This window comes from Dama dama, chromosome 18 (assembly GCF_033118175.1).
Source record: "Dama dama isolate Ldn47 chromosome 18, ASM3311817v1, whole genome shotgun sequence".
In the NCBI taxonomy this organism is placed as follows: Eukaryota; Metazoa; Chordata; class Mammalia; order Artiodactyla; family Cervidae; genus Dama; species Dama dama.
Window position 1 is genome coordinate 46,208,090 of NC_083698.1, and position 16,216 is coordinate 46,224,305.

The 16,216-nt window shown below is 37.9% G+C and overlaps 1 protein-coding gene across 2 annotated transcripts in view; it reads left to right on the top strand.

The window, feature by feature from the left end:
• The window catches only part of BCAP29 (B cell receptor associated protein 29), a 49,244-nt gene extending 34,325 nt beyond the window's left edge, over window positions 1–14,919 (top strand). For both annotated transcript variants that reach the window (XM_061165249.1, XM_061165248.1), the window contains exons 7-8: window positions 6,607–6,707; window positions 14,174–14,919. In XM_061165249.1, the coding sequence (XP_061021232.1) occupies window positions 6,607–6,707; window positions 14,174–14,206 (134 nt within the window). In that variant the 3' untranslated portion in view covers window positions 14,207–14,919. The remainder of the gene's footprint in view (window positions 1–6,606; window positions 6,708–14,173) is intronic.
• Window positions 14,920–16,216: the final 1,297 nt, after the last annotated feature.

Below are 16,216 nucleotides of genomic sequence, written 5' to 3' on the forward strand. Positions count from 1 at the left end.
CACTAAAAAAAGTTACTTTTTTAACCCCTTATTTCCACAATGTAGTCTTTGGAAGGAAAGTCACTATTTGTAGCCCAAGATTAAGAAGTAGGGGGTTATGCCCTATCTCCTTGAGGACAGAGTATCTGAATAAATGTTTGAAGCTCTTCTGCACAGATTTGTCTACTTACCCCTATTTATTTATATCAGAAAAACTCATGAATATCTACTTTATAGTTCAGATTATAATTTAATACTACTTGTTTTGTTGCTCAGGTTATTTTTTACAGCTTTAGTCATTGGGAGCTCCTTCAGTTTACTCCTGTGTCTCCTTGATGTATCTTCATCATTGTGGATTTTCTTTTTTTTTTCCTTTATCTTTTTTGAGTACATCATTCTAACTCTACAACATACTCCAGGCTTATCTTGTACATATCTTGCCCCATTACTAAAATAAGTATTTTCTGTTTTGTGTTTTTTTTTTAGCTCAACTGGATTCTATGATAGTATTTGCTTTTGGTTTTTAATTCTAAATTAGCATGAGATATTTGTAACAATTATATTTTTATCAAAATATCATGAGTGGTCTGTTTCCTTTGTGAATTTCCAACTAGCCTGAATTTTTTTTCATTAAAGATATAATTGGTTTTAGTTGAAACCAAGATTCCTATCAAGTGAGTAAAATGGTCCTCCATTGTTTACCTGACATTTATCATATTTTCAGAACTGAACTGATTTCACACAAGTGGATTTTTTACATGCTTAAAGCTTAGACTTTTCATTTGCTCTTTGATTCCTTCAAGGAACATATTTTAAATACCCAACAAACGCTAGGCACAGTGCTGGGTGCTCAGAATAGCAAGACAAGACACAGCTTCATTTTTTTTTCTTTTAATTTTTAAAAACATTTTTGGCTACCCTGGGTCTTTGTTGCTGCACTCGGGCTTTCTCTAGTTGTGGCAAGCAGGGGCTGCTCTCTTGTTGTGGAACATGGACTCTGGGTGCAGGGGCTTCAGTAGTGGCACATGAGCACAGTGGTTGTAGCGCACAGGCTTATTAGTTGCTCTGCGGCATGTGAAATCTTCCTGGGACCAGGGATCGAACCCATATACCCTACACTGGCAGGCAGATTCTTAACCACTGGACCACCAGGGAAGTTCAACTTTGTTTCTTGAGTAGTCCATGATCTGCTGGGGACATAGTTTGTTGTTGTTGTTGAGTTGCTACGTTGTGTCCAACTCTTTGCAACCCCATGAACTGTAGCTTGCCAGGCTCTTCTGTTTATGGGATTCTCCAGGCAAGAATACTGGAATGGGTTGTCATTTCCTTCTCCAGGGGGTTCTTCCTGACCCAGAGATCAAACCTGCTGAGCCACCAGGGAAGCCCAGGGTTATAGTTACACTTCAGCATAAGTGATATAATAAGATTAAGCTCAAGGTGAAGTAGAAACCAACAGAAGAGATCAAGAATAATTTCTTGACATTTTAAAGGATAAATATTAATTAGCCAGATGAAGTAGGAAAGAATGAGTCAGGCAAGGAGGTTAAAGGAGATGAGCAAGGATGGTTTAAGAAAATGAGCAGCATGTAACTGAAAGAGTAGTACTTTCTGAAATACTACAAGGAAGTGACTGTGACTAAACCGTAAAATAAGATGGAGGCAGTGATGCAAGTTGAAAAGTAGGTCTCAGATTTATGATGGCATAAAGGGTCTCGTGTGCCATGTTTACCTGTTACATCTGAGGGGCACTGTTATGGGGTTTTTAGGCATAGGAGCGAGCAGTCTCTTTGGCTTGTGGACAATGAACTAGAGTAGCCAAGAAACAAGGTGAGGAATCCATTTCAGTAGAGGTGGAGAGAGTGGTAATAGTGACTGAGTGGAGTGGATAGATTGGAGAGATATAAAGGAAGTAGAACCAACACACCTTATCAACATATGGGTGTGGGGTTAAAAGAAAGTAGGTAATGTTTGAAGTAATAAATAAAACAGACCTTACCTGCATGTACCTGACAAGATAGGCACATACAAAACTAAGCATAATATAATTAAAACCACAACTTATATCCCTTACTGAACAGATGTTTGTGTGTCCTTTCCAAGTATTTTAGAAGTATTACTGTAGATTAGTGGTCCAGTGATGATCCCTGTAAAGGAACAGTACATATAAGGATTAAGTATACTGAATAGTCTGGTGTGTCACTCTCGAGTTCTCAAAAATAGAACCAAATGGACTGAAAGGAAATCAAAACCAGATGTATGAACACTTTTCAAATTAGTTTTCCTCTAGTGCAGTCCTTATACCTCGTATACCACAGCCAACTTGAGCTCTGTTGCCAATGGGTCTAAAAATGTTTTTTTTAATGTTCCTGGCAGAGTTTAGTTGATACTGTCTGTTATCTCGGATAGAAATCATAGTGATACATTTACACAGTGCATCGGTCTCACCAACTCTTCCCACTGTGCAAATGGCTCAATAAATGTAAGTTTGGCACTTGGAAAACCACAGGTATTTTTGGCCTGCTTACATGTCATTTTACACAAATATTTTGGCTTACTACATGTCACTGTAATATTAATTAGAGTTTTTCTTTATATTAATGATTGGTGCCTCTAAAAGTTCCCAGTGAGCATAACTGAACCTGTCCAGTAATCTCATGAAATGTCTCAATATTTCCATACCACTACTGGAAAGTGATAGCTCATTTTGGCAGATGGGAAGATTGAAATAGTGACTTAGATGTATCACCTCAAGCCTCCTTATCTGATGTCTTCCCTATATATGCTGTTTCCAAAATAACATGGTTTGAAATAAAACGAGAAGCATATTCAAATGTCAGATAACAACTTTATGTAATCGCTTAGTCATAAAGGCAGTTCCAGAAGGAGGTAGAAGACAACCAAAACAGAATATTGTAGTTTTTATAAAATGAGAGGTAAAGAAAGGACTGGGAAACAGTCCAGAAGGCTCCTAGACAGTAACAGCCTCTCCTAATTGGAATAAATCAGTAAGCTAGTAATCATTAGTTTTACTAATATCCACTGAAATACAGAATAAAATAAGAAACACAGTTCATGCCTTGGCTTGATAAGTGCTAGAAAAACAGGATTTGCCTGCAGTTGTTTGTTATAGCTTTGTACTTTCTTCATAACCAGAAGAAACTTCTGGATAGGCTATATACACCTGGTTTCTAGCTTTTCTGACAGATTCGTAGGGTCACCTGATTCATTCTTTCTCCTAACAATTCATAAGAAAATAGTATCTTTTAATAAGGAAGTTGTAATAGTATTTTTTAATGAGTTGATACATGATTTATTAAATCTCCTAATTAATTTATTCATGTCAGAAATTTAAGTATAAGTCATTTTTAACCTTAAGAACTGTTCAATACAAGCTCCTGATCAACATTTTTAAAACCACTGTTACAGACTACTCAGATGTTACTAAGTTGTAGAATCTTCTTTGCTTTTTATATACGCAAGTCCAAACTCTTAAACATTTTTTAGTAAGGAAGGTCCCGAAAATGACACCATGCTCTATTTTTTCGTGTCTTCTAGGAAATGCCTTATGCCCAAATTGAAAACTAATGCATCGTCTTTATGTTGTGGCTATGGTCCTTATGAAATCTAACTACCAGAAATCTCTCTTCCACATCCAACCCATGCCTTTCTTTACTAAGTGACACATTAAAGTTGTCAAATTCAGTTTTTAATACCTAATTTAGATTATGGATCTGTAGAAGTAGTGTGAGGAAATTATAAAGCTATGCTATCTAATATCACTAGGCATTAGCTATGTATGGCTATTTAAATCAGAATTTAATTTAAATGTAATTTAAAACCCAGTTCTTCTGTTGCACTTGCCATATTTAAAGTGTTGCAAAGGGAACTCAGCCCAGTGCTCTGTGATGACCTAAGAAGTAGGATGGAGGGAGTAGGACGGAGGCTCACACGGGAAGGAGCATAGGTGTACATGTAACCAACTCATACAGTGTTGTGCAGCAGAGAGGAACACAGCATTGTGAGGCAGTTATATTCCCATTACGAAGATATGTTAAATGAAGTGCTCAGTAGCCGTATAAAGCTAGTGGCTGCCATATTGGACAGCACAGATGTAGAACAATGCAGAGTTTAATTAGACAAAATAGTCAAGAAAGTATTGATACAAAAGGTACTTCAGCTGATAGTGACTTACACATTTATATATAAAAATGCCTTTATAATGGCTTCTCAGGAGGGAAGACAATCAAACTGTTTATAAAGAGAACCTAAAATTTAATTTTATTTTGCAAAACAAGTGACTAAAGTTTTATAAATCCCACTTTCTATCCTCAAATCCTACCCTCAAAGATTTACAAATGCAGAACTTCTGAAGGCTGCATGTGCAGAACTGTATGTAGAGCTAGTTCAGGATTCCCAGAATTTCTCCAGTCCATCTTATACAACTCTTCCCTTCTGCGCATTTGCTCACTAGCTTCTACACAAAGTGTTGACTTAAATGTATATCTTTATATACATATTTTAACTTCTGTCTAATCTTCTGACTTAGGTCCTTGGTAGACAAAGACTAATATATAGCCATATTTGTGTATCATCTTGAAGTAATGTCTTTAAATGCCACTTATACACCCCATATTTTTCTACTTTGTAGAAGAAAGTGATCATTCTTAAGGAAATAGGGTCACCCATCTCTTAGTAAAAATGATAAAATATTTTTTCCACCCTCAGTTTTTTCAAAAGCAGACCCTTCTGATAAATTCTATTTGGTAATGCTTGAGTCCAGGCTGAGCCTGGGAAAGGTTAGGGTAAATCTGGAACATCTTGTTCCAGGAACTGTTGGGAGCATAGTCAAAGGGCATAAATGCCAGCCTGAAAGGGGTTCTCCCTGGCCAGACCTGGGGGAAATTAAGAATATTAATGAGTTATAAATCATTTTTAAAAATAGCAATCTATTTTTAGTTCATATTGATGGTGGATGGATGGATATGAAAGAAAGGAAGACTCTTCTTTATACTATAGTGCTGACTGATAAATTTGGATTGCATGGTGAAGTTGGAAAATCACTGTTTTGCAATCTTCATAACAAAGATTGGTTTTGGGAAAGAATGATCTGTAGATGCTGAATATAAACTTGAAGTTTTGACAAGAAACAGGATGTTTTGTTGTTCAGTCACTCAGTCATGTCCCAACCCCATGGACTGCAACACTCCAGGCTTCCCTGTCCTTCACTATCTTCCAGAGCTTGCTCAAACTTATTTCCATTGAGTAGATGATGCCATCCAACCATTTCATCCTCCGTCGCCCCCTTCTCCTCCTGCCCTCAATCTTTCCCAGCATCAGAGTCTTTCAGTGAGTCGGCTCTTCGCGTCAATTGGCCAGAGTATTAGAGCTTCAGCTTCAGCATCAGTCCTTCCAGTGAATATTCAGGGTTGATTTCCTTTAGGATTGACTGGTTTGATCTCCTTGCTGTCCAGATGACTCTCCAGAGTCTTCTCCAGCACCACAGTTTGAAAGCATCAATTTTTCAGCACTCAGTCTTCTATATGGTCCAACTCTCACATCCATACATGACTATTGGAAAAACATAGCTTTAACTATACGGACCTTTATCAGGAAAGTGATGTCTCTGCTTTTTAATACACCGTCTAAGTTTGTCATAGCTTTTCTTCCAAGGAGCAAGCATTTTTTAATTTCATGTCTGCGTTCACCGATTGGAGTGATTTTGGAGCCCAAGAAAATAAAGTCTCTCGCTGTTTCCATTTTTTCCCCATCTATTTGCCATGAAGTGATGGGACCGGATGCCATGATCTTAGTTTTTTGAATGTTAAGTTTTAAGCCAGATTTTTCACTCCTCTTTCACCTCCATCAAGAGGCTCTTATGTTCCTCTTCGCTTTCTGCCATAAGGTGGTGTCATTACATAGTCTTAATTGTCTCATCACTTCTTAGTTACAGGAGGAAAATAACTATAAAAATGGAAAAAACAGAGGCAGATGGGCCTCTAAATGTGATAACCTTAAGATACATTCAGTATCAACATACATTCAACATTATGTCGTATTTGCATATAAGAGGGAGATATAATCTGAATTTAATCAGAGATCAGGCAAAATCAAAATGGAAAACATTCTATTAAAAAGAGGGGGCTGTGTTCTTAAAAATATCAGTGTCATTGAAGAGTAGGGAGAAGAAGGCAAGGGGGAAAGCTAATGAACTATCCCAGATTAGTGGAAATTAAAGAGGCATGACATCTTAATGCCAATCTTCAATATAGGACTAGATATCTGGACTAGAACTGAAAAAAATGATAAAAAGGACATAAGTGGTACAGTTGTGAAGATCGAAAGTGGATGGTAGATCAGATAAAAAGTATTATATTGATGTTAAATTTCCTAAATTTGGTAACTATACTGTGGATATCTTGGTTCTTAGGAAATACACAGTGATTTCCTAAGGGTAAAGGGACATGAAGTCTGTAATTTGATCTCAAATGGTTCAAGAAAATAATTGTGCTTGTACAGAGAGAATACAATGTCAAATAAAGGCTACAAAGGAGTTCTCTTTGCAACTTTCCTATAAATTTGAAATAATTTCAAATTTAAGATTTTTTAATTCTTTTCAATGTTCTCTAGCCCTTTCTAAGGCACAAAATGACGTGATGATAATGAAGATGCAATCAGAGAGACTTTCAAAAGAGTATGACCGGCTCCTGAGAGAACACTCAGGACTTCAGGTGGGTGACATCCACTTTATGAGCCTCAGCTTTTAAAAAATAATTACTTAAGTCAATTATTTGGGCTGTTCACCTTCCCAAGTCAAGGTGTTCTTAATTCTGACTTTGCTAAATGATTAAGCCAGTTTTTACTTGAAGACTTAAGAGTGGGACATTGCATCAGTATGCAAGATAATCATGACATAGAGATTTACAGCATGCTAACTTAGAGCACTCTTGTTGCAATGATGTTTTAAGCAAAAGAATTGAGCAGCATTGAAAAAAGGTTGATCCTGAAATAATTTAGTTTTGACATTTTGAATGTTTGCCATATGCATGTCAAAATACAACCAAAAATCAAAGACCTACATCACACTACTCTTCAGTCCTACTGTTTTAAACATCTTAGGACAAACCCTGCAGCATTCAAATATATGTTTTTCCTCAAGAGTTGAGTTGAAAGATGGAAATAGGGAAAACCTTTTTGTCACTGAAGCCACAAAGTTGGGGCCATGATTTTCTTTCTCTTCCCCTTCAGTTCATCAAGAGCCAGTTCCCTACATTCACCCATGGAATGGGCTTGTCTTCCTTCCCTCTTGGGCTGCCAGGTCATAACCTGAATTGATTTGCCAGCCCGCTGGGAAGACCCACCCATTCCAGAGGCAACCCTGGCTTTCCTAGTTCCTCCCAAAGTGGACTGTCTCTGCTCTTCTGCTTTCAGGTTGGGCTTTTCCTTAGAATTTGGCAGCGTTTGTGGCCTTCAATCAAGGCTTTTTAGCAATTACAGCTCTACAGTTATTTCACTGTACAAGAAACCTTAGTCTCATTTCCCTGCTTGTCAGTGGTCATTGTATCTTCAGGATCTAGCAATGTGCCTCGTACAAGACAAGCAAGCACTCTACTCATAGGCCTTGGAGTCGGACACTGGAATAACTCTTAACTCTCATGCTAGCTTTGTGATCCCAAGCAGTTTATGTCACCCTGCTGGGGCTCACTTCTCTTCATCTGTAGAATCAGAACAATAATAGCACCTGGCTCACCAGCTTGTTGGGAAGATTAAAGAAAATGTGTAGGCCACTTAGCATTGTACCTGGCCAGTAAACACCCAAGGAATGAGAGCTTTTACCATAATTATCACCATTATCAGTATTAATTCTTCTGTAGAAATTTTACTGAAATAATGAATTACTCTTATCCAGGCACTCTGGCCTTGATTAGAGCCAGTCAAGAGAAGGTCCAAAGCACATTGGCAATCTGTTATTCCCAGCCGAGTTGCATGTTTAACTAACCTACTTTGACAATAGGACACCCAGAGACAGACAGATACTTTATGTGCTCCAGACCCAGGACTCCCAAAGCTCACTTCACAGGGTCTGGAGAAACCAGTTCGATTTTCAGCAAGACCACCCTTTCCCCATCTCTAAAACAGAGTACCTGAAATTGTTGGCTTTATCATGGCATGATGAGATGAGAATTATTCCTTTGCATCCTTCAAGATCCTCCATGGAAAGTGGAGAAGCACTTTAGAAGCCTGTCACCTGGAAAAAGAACTTTTTCACCTTCCCATGTGTGAGGTCAGAGTATAGGCAATGAGGATGAGTACCTTACACCAGTGGACTCTGCCTAGGTGTCAGAAACATTTAGATCCCTAGATGGAGAAGCAGCAGGAAGGCTCCATCATTGCTGAATATCCCATTGTGGCAGCATCCAATGATTCTCTTAATCCCTAAAAAATGTATGTTACTGAGATGCACTCAACCCAAAAAAAGCGTTCCCAAAAAATTTCAGCTTACAGGTATACGTTCTTGATAAAAGTGTTCAAAAGCTTTTATGAGAAATCCCCTCCCAAGAAAGTGACGGTTAAATCTGTGTCTTTGAAAAAATGATCTCATCCCAAATATGCCAAGTACCAGGCTGAGAGTTGGGCGTTGATGCATTTAGGCCTTATATCCAGGTTTTTGAAGTATTTAATGGATAGTACTTACTAAGGATGTGCTCTGGACCGAGCACTTAGTTGATGGCTTCATATAACAATCCTCGTACTTTCTGTCCTAGCTTATCAACTAAAATGTATATTATGTAAATGAGGAAAATGAGACCTGTAGATCTTAAATAATGTACCCAAAATCACTAACTGAAAAGTGAAAGCATTCACAACTGGATTCAAAGTCAAGAAATCGTCATCATTAACTGTTAACGCTCTTTTACCTGCTGGTCATTGGACTTTGAGTTCTGGGATCTGTTCTCTGGCTTCTGGGCAGATTCAGCCAAAGGGAGGCATGGGTAAAAGACTAAAGGCAGGAAAAGGGGAAAGCCAGGAACTTCCCCTGCTCTCTCAGCTTTGGGCAGCATCTGCCACAGCAGCCTCATCTCTTTCCACAGTCCCAGTTCCCATTGGGGGCTTCCACCTGGTGTCCCTCATTCCTGGAATTTGTAATACTGTGTCCTCCATTGCCCTCCAACCCAAAGAGTGGTTTTCTCCTGTTGCTAATTCCTAAGTTGCCTTGCCATCCTCTTTCAGTGTCTACTCTCTTACCACCTATAAAACCAGTTCCCTGTAACAAATATCTATTTGAAGAAAAAAAACTCTTAGCCCCATGGTTAAACAATTCTGTAAACCACTGGTGAATCATTTGACATTCATGCACCTTGGCTTCTTTAATGCTTAGATAAGGATTTTAATATCTCATGAGCATTAAATCCTAAGCAAGAAAGCCCTTCAAATATCTTTAAACAAGATAAACTCTCTACAACTGTTCAGTTCAGTTCAGTTCAGGCGCTTAGTCATGTCCAACTATTTGCGACCCTATGGACTGCAGCACGCCAGGCTTCCCTGTCCATCACCAACTCCCAGAGCTTACTCAAACTCTTGTCCATTGCGTCAGTGATGCCATCCAACCATCTCATCCTATGTCATCCCCTATTCCTCCCTCCTTCAATCTTTCCGAGCATCAGAGTCTTTTCAGATGAGTTAGCTCTTTGCATCAGGTGCCAAAGTATTGGAGTTTCAGCTTTAGCATCAGCTCTTCTAATGAATATTCAAGACTGATTTCCTTTAAAATGGACTGGTTGGATCTCCTTGCAGTCCTAGGACTCTCAAGAGTCTCCTCCAACACCACAGTTCAAAAGCATCAATTCTTCGGTGCTCAGCTTTCTTTAGAGTCCAACTCTCACATCCATACATGACTACTGGAAAAGCCATAGCTTTGACTAGATGGACCTTTGTTGGCAAAGTAATGTCTCTGCTTTTTAATATGCTGTCTAGGTCGGTCATAACTTTTCTTCCAAGGAGCAAGTGTCTTTTAATTTCATGGCTGAAGTCACCATCTGCAGTGATCTTGGAGCCCAAAAAAATAAAGTCTGCCATTGTTTCCCCATCTATTCGCCATGAAATGATGGGACCAGATGCCGTGATCTGAGTTTTCTGAATGTTGAGTTTGAAGCCAACTCTTTTCACTCTCCTCTTTCACTTTCATCAAGAGGCTCTTAGTTCTTCTTCGCTTTCTGCCACAAGGGTGGTGTCATCTGCATATCTGAGGTTATTGATATTTCTCCCAGCAGTCTTGATTCCAGCTTTAGCTTCATCCAGTCCAGTATTTCTCATGATGTACTCTGCATATAAGTTAAATAAGCACAGTGACAATATACACAGCCTTGACGTACTCCTTTCCCGATTTGGAACCAGTCTGTTGTGCATGTCCAGTTCTAACTATTGCTTCTTGACCTGCATATAGATTTCCCAGGAGGCAGGTCAGGTGGTCTGGTATTCCTATCTCTTGAAGAATTTTCCACAGTTTATTGTGATCCACACAGTCAAAGGCTGTGGCATAGTCAATGAAGCAGAAGTAGATGTTTTTCTGGAACTTTCTTGCTTTTTGATGATCCAGTGGATCATCCAATGGATGTTGGCAATTTGATCTCTGGTTCCTCTGCCTTTTCTAAACCCAGCTTGAACATCTGGAAGTTCACAGTTCATGTACTGTTGAAGCCCAGCTTGGAGAATTTTGAGCATTACTTTGCTGGCGTGTGAGATGAGTGCAATTGTGTGGTGGTTTGAACATTCTTTGGCATTGCCTTCCTTTGGGACTGGAATGAAAACTGACCTTTTCCAGTCCTATGGCCACTGCTGAGTTTTCCAAATTTGCTGGCATATTGAGTGCAGCACTTTTACAGCATCATCTTTTAGGATTTGAAATAGCTCAACTGGAATTCCATCACCTCCACTAGCTTTGTTTGTAGTGATGCTTTAAGGCCCACTTGACTTCACATTCCAGTATGTCTGGCTCTAGGTGGGTGATCACACCATCGTGGTTATCTGGGTCATGAAGATCTTTTTTGTATAGTTCGTCTGTGTATTCTTGCCACCTCTTCTTAATATCTTCTGCTTCTGTTAGGTCAATGCCATTTCTGTCCTTTATTGAGCCCATCTTTGCATGAAATGTTCCCTTGGTATCTCTAATTTTCTTGAAGAGATCTCTAATCTTTCCCATTCTATTGTTTTCCTCTGTTTCTTTGCATTGATCACTGAGGAAGGCTTTCTTATCTCTCCTTGCTATTCTTTGGAATTCTGCACTCAGGTGGGTATATCTTTCCTTTTCTCCTTCGCTTTTCACATCTTTTCTTTTCTCAGCTATTTGTAAGGCCTCTTCAGACAACCATTTTTCATTTTGCATTTCTTTTTCTTGGGGATGGTTTTGATCACAGCCTCTGAGCTATGAACCTCCGTCCATAGTTCTTCAGGCACTGTCTATCAAATCTAATCCCATGATTCTATTTGTCACTTTCACTCAATAATCATTAGAGATTTGATTTAGGTCATACCTGAATGGTCTAGTGGTTTTCCCTACTTTCTTCAATTTCAGTCTGAATTTGGCAATAAGGAGCTTGTGATATGAGCCACAGTCAGCTCCTGGTCTTGTTTTTACTGACTGTATAGAGCTTCTCCATCTTTGGCTGCAAAGAATATAATCAATCTGATTTCAGTGTTGACCATCTGATGATGTCCATGTGTAGAGTCTTCTCTTGTGTTGTTGGAAGAGGGTGTTTGCTGTGACCAGTGAGTTCTCTTGGCAAAACTCTTAGTCCTTGACCTGCTTCATTTTGTACTCCAAGGCCAAATTTGCCTGTTATTCCAGTTATCTCTTAACTTCCTACTTCTGCATTCCAGTCCCATATAATGAAAAGGACATCTTTTTTTGGTATTAGTTCTAGAAGGTCTTATAGGTCTTCACAGAACCGTTCAACTTTAGCTTCTTCAGCATTACTGCTCAGGGCATAGACTTGGATTACTGTGATATTGAATGGTTTGCCTTGGATACAAACAGACCATTTTGTCCTTTTTGAGATTGCATCCAAGTACTGCATTTCAGACTCTTTTTGTTGACTATGATGGCTGTTGAAATTAACAAACTAAAATGGACTGGTTGGGTGAATTTAACTCAGATGACCATTATATCTACTACTGTGGGAAAGTTATTTCTTAATTGGCCACATTTTTTTCCCATTCACCTACTTAACCCCTCATTATCCAATATGAGAGCCTGAATAATATTCTGAGATTTAGGTGTCATTATATGAGAACCATTTTCTTAAAAGTCACTCTTAAACTTTGATATTCACTTTCTGAACCCATTTGAGAAATAAAAGATTGCTCTAGACCAGCCACAGTAAAAAGCTGTGCCAAATTGTCCTTTATGAATTTTACTTCTGTTGTCAGACCAACCTCAATAATTGAATTACATCATAAAGTTCATTGGAAAACAACTTTTCAGTTTTATATACTTGATTTATTTTAAATAAAATAATCTTAAAGGACTGTTAAAATATTAAGGAAACAGGTGGAAGAGGGGAAACTGGTTTCTCTATTGTAAACAAATTCCACTTTATATCTTGTAAACCTCTTTGGATTTCCCCATCTGATCCCCTGCCTGTTATAGGCACTAAATAAATATTAGAAAACAGTACCTTCAAAACATGTAGTCTTTGCCTTTCCTTGTTTGCCATGGCTCTCTTCTAGAAAAAAAAAAAAACACAGTGTATTCGGGGTCATTGACAGCACAGACTTGTCAGCACTATCCACTTTTAAAGTTTCATTTTGGAAAATTACCCTTCGCTTAAGGGACTCGTCAGGGTAGCAGCTCCATTAAAGCTATGATTTTTATCTAAAGTGGTAAGATATATGTGAACACATAAGAGCTATACCTTGTTATTCAGATGCCTCCTCTAATGCTGTCCTCTGACTCAGTTGCTTTAATTTAATGTTACTGTAGTTGCCCTGAAAGCAAGAATGCTCAGCCCAAAAGAAAGCTTGATAGCTTCTCTGTTGCAGCAATAACCACACAACTCCATTGTTTGTTTTGTTTTTTCTCAATGTAGAAAATAATCTCTTATGTTAATGTCTATTCCATTTTCCTCCAGTTTTAAATGATGTATTATAGTCATCTTATGATCAGCAAAGAGTGTAATTTGAGAAGCCAGTTCTTCTCAGAAGAACAGCAACAAAAAATGCCACCCGTATGGATTTTTTTGTTTCCTTCATTCTTTCTTTGCCAAAAATCTTAATTAGGTTTGCACGAGGGGAATTTTAGAAATTTTGTTCTCCTTGTATAACCTGTGAAATGAAAGCAAAATAGATTAAAGCCAGGGAAAAGATGAACTTAACAAGAGTGTTATTTCCTTTCCTTTTAAACACATTAATACATTTTGTAGTTTTTTAAAATATGAGACTTTGTATTTTCATTTGATTATCCTTATAATTAATAACTATACACAGAAAAGAATGTTTTTTATTTTTTTAATTTATTTTAATTGGAGGCTAGTTACTTTACAATGTTGTGGTGGTTTTTGCCATACATTGAAATGAATCAGCCATGGGTGTACATGTGTCCCCCATCGTGAACCCCCCCACCTCCCTCCCCATCCCATCCCTCAGGGTGTCCCAGCGCACCGGCTTTGAGCGCTCTGTTTCATGCATCGAACTTGGACTGGTCATGTATTTCACATATGGTAACATACATACATGTTTCAGTACTATTCTCTCAAGTCATCCCACCCTCACCTTCTCCCACAGAGTCCAAAAGTCTGTTCTTTACATCTGTGTCTCTTTTGCTATCTTGCATCTAAGGTCATTGTTATCATCTTTCTAAATTCCATATATATGCTTTAATATACCATATTGGTGTTTTTCTTTCTGACTTACTTCACTTTGTGTAATAGGCTCCAGTTTCATCCACCTCTTTAGAACTGACTCAAATGCATTCTTTTTTATAGCTGAGTAATATTCCTGTGTTGTATATGTACCACAACTTTCCTATTCATTCGTCTGCTGATGGACATCTAGGTTGCTTCCATGCCATACGACCCAGCAATCCCACTGCTGGGCATACACACTGAGGAAACCAGAACTGAAAGAGAATGTTTTTTAAAAGTCCTTGTCATATTTGTGAATCTCTTTCTCTAACTACCCAAGTCGTGTTTTTTTCTTACAGGATCGTGCAGGGAAAGACAAGAAATGCCTGTGAACTTTATGAAAGAAGATTGTGAATATACCATGTCAAGAAGAAAAATTTGTTATCATGTTAGCCTCTAGAAAATTTAAAATTCAGTTCAGAAAAACATACTATGACCAGCCATTATTTTTTTAATGCCACACACATAGACTTATCATAATGGCATTATCACAGTATTGATGATGTTTCAGATATATTGTAAAGCCTGTATTCCAGCTCTTAAATAAAATATAAGCATGTTAAACACCTTATTTAGATACTGATAGTAACACTGGTGTATGGTGGCTGAAAGAGTGAAACATGAAAACAGTGGCCTTAAGTGCTTTTTTTTAAGCCTGATGGTACTAGTTAACTCTTTTAAGACAGCTGTATTGATAATTATATTTTCAGTATTGTGTTTCTGCACCTGTTAAATTATTTTTGTTGACATTTGTGTTAATACATAATTAGTAGGCATTCTGCTTTTTTAATGTTCATCTGGGAATGGAGTTTACATCTATTTGCATAATTGCCATAGCACTGAACTGAAATTATTTTACAACAATGTGGAATTCTTGAGATAGAAAGTTTATGTATAATGTATCCAAAAAGCAGTGTCTCCCATTGCTGTGAGAGTTGCTAATTATACAGATATTACCTCGTATATACATACACTGGTGTCACAGTTTCTCTGAGGTGTTTCTATTTTCTGAAAGCTACGTATTAAATACTATTTTCCATTCATATATTCATTTAGTTTCCTTTAGGAGAGGATGATTGTTATATTAATGTGATTTAGGTTGCTCCAGTGTTTAGACTTGAAAGCTATCTTCCTTGTTTCTTAAAGACCTAGATATAAAAGAAAATGAAAAATAATTACTGGAGTCTTTACTTCCCTGATGTTTGTTTTATCCTTTGTTATGATCATTTTAGCACCAACTTCATGCATAATTAGTTTTTTTCATTGTAACGTGGCAAGTACATAAGAAATGAGCAAGTACATAAGAATTTTATTTCAGATAAAAGGAGTTACTGCTAGAAAACAGACATGTAGGAGACATTTAACAAAGTAAGAAATGGGAGTTAAGCCATATGGGCTGACAGAACCATAAATAACAAGGCAAGGGAATGCTGACAGAGGAGAGAACTGAACAAGTAGCAACTTAAAAATATCAAAGTGCCAGCCTACCAGAGTGAGATATAGATTGTGTGTATTTATGATCTTGGCCTAGTCAACAAATCAAGTCTAATGACAGGATAACATACAGAAAAATAGAAATTACACAGCTTTAGAACTGACAGAACCAAATAATAATCCTATTCTCACCACTAATTTAGCCATCGGATTTTGCACAGATAAATCAAACTTGCTAGATTTCCATTTCCTCCTCTCTGAAATGGGAATCATAACATTTAGGTCTGGATTAATATATAAACTGAGATAACACAGTGATTCTCAAAAGTTGTGCAGACTGTACAGGTGCTCTTTGAAGAGCATAAGGATTTGAAAGATTCCCAGAAAGCACTTTATTCAAGTAGTCTTGGTCCTCATCTCAATTGTACAGGTCTGCAAACAGTCCTCAAAAGTGTATGCACTTTTCCCAAGTTAACATGAGTAGTTAGATCCAGGGCTAGGATTTGAGTCTAGAATTTAGGTGTCCTGGTTCCCCAGATACTATTCCAGTTTTTATACACAAATTAGCTATAATTTGCTAAATAAAATACTGCCATGTACTAACCAAGGTTTGGACCATGGAGTCTGGCTCCCGAGTGTGTCTGTTCTACACCACGCTGAAGGCCTCTTGAGCTGTGCTTGTTAATTCTTTTGACTCTCCTTGTCAGTGAGGGTGTTTAGCAAATCCTATTATTATAAATAAACACAGACCTAGTCGAATTGCAAATTAAGTTCCTCCTGTCAGTGATGACTTCCTTATATCTTAGGCTGTATTATAGGTTCAAACAGAAGGGTTACACTTGCCCTTTTCTTTCAGTTAAGAGTTTTATCAGATTCCCTCCCTCCCTGCAAATATACCTTGAAGTCTC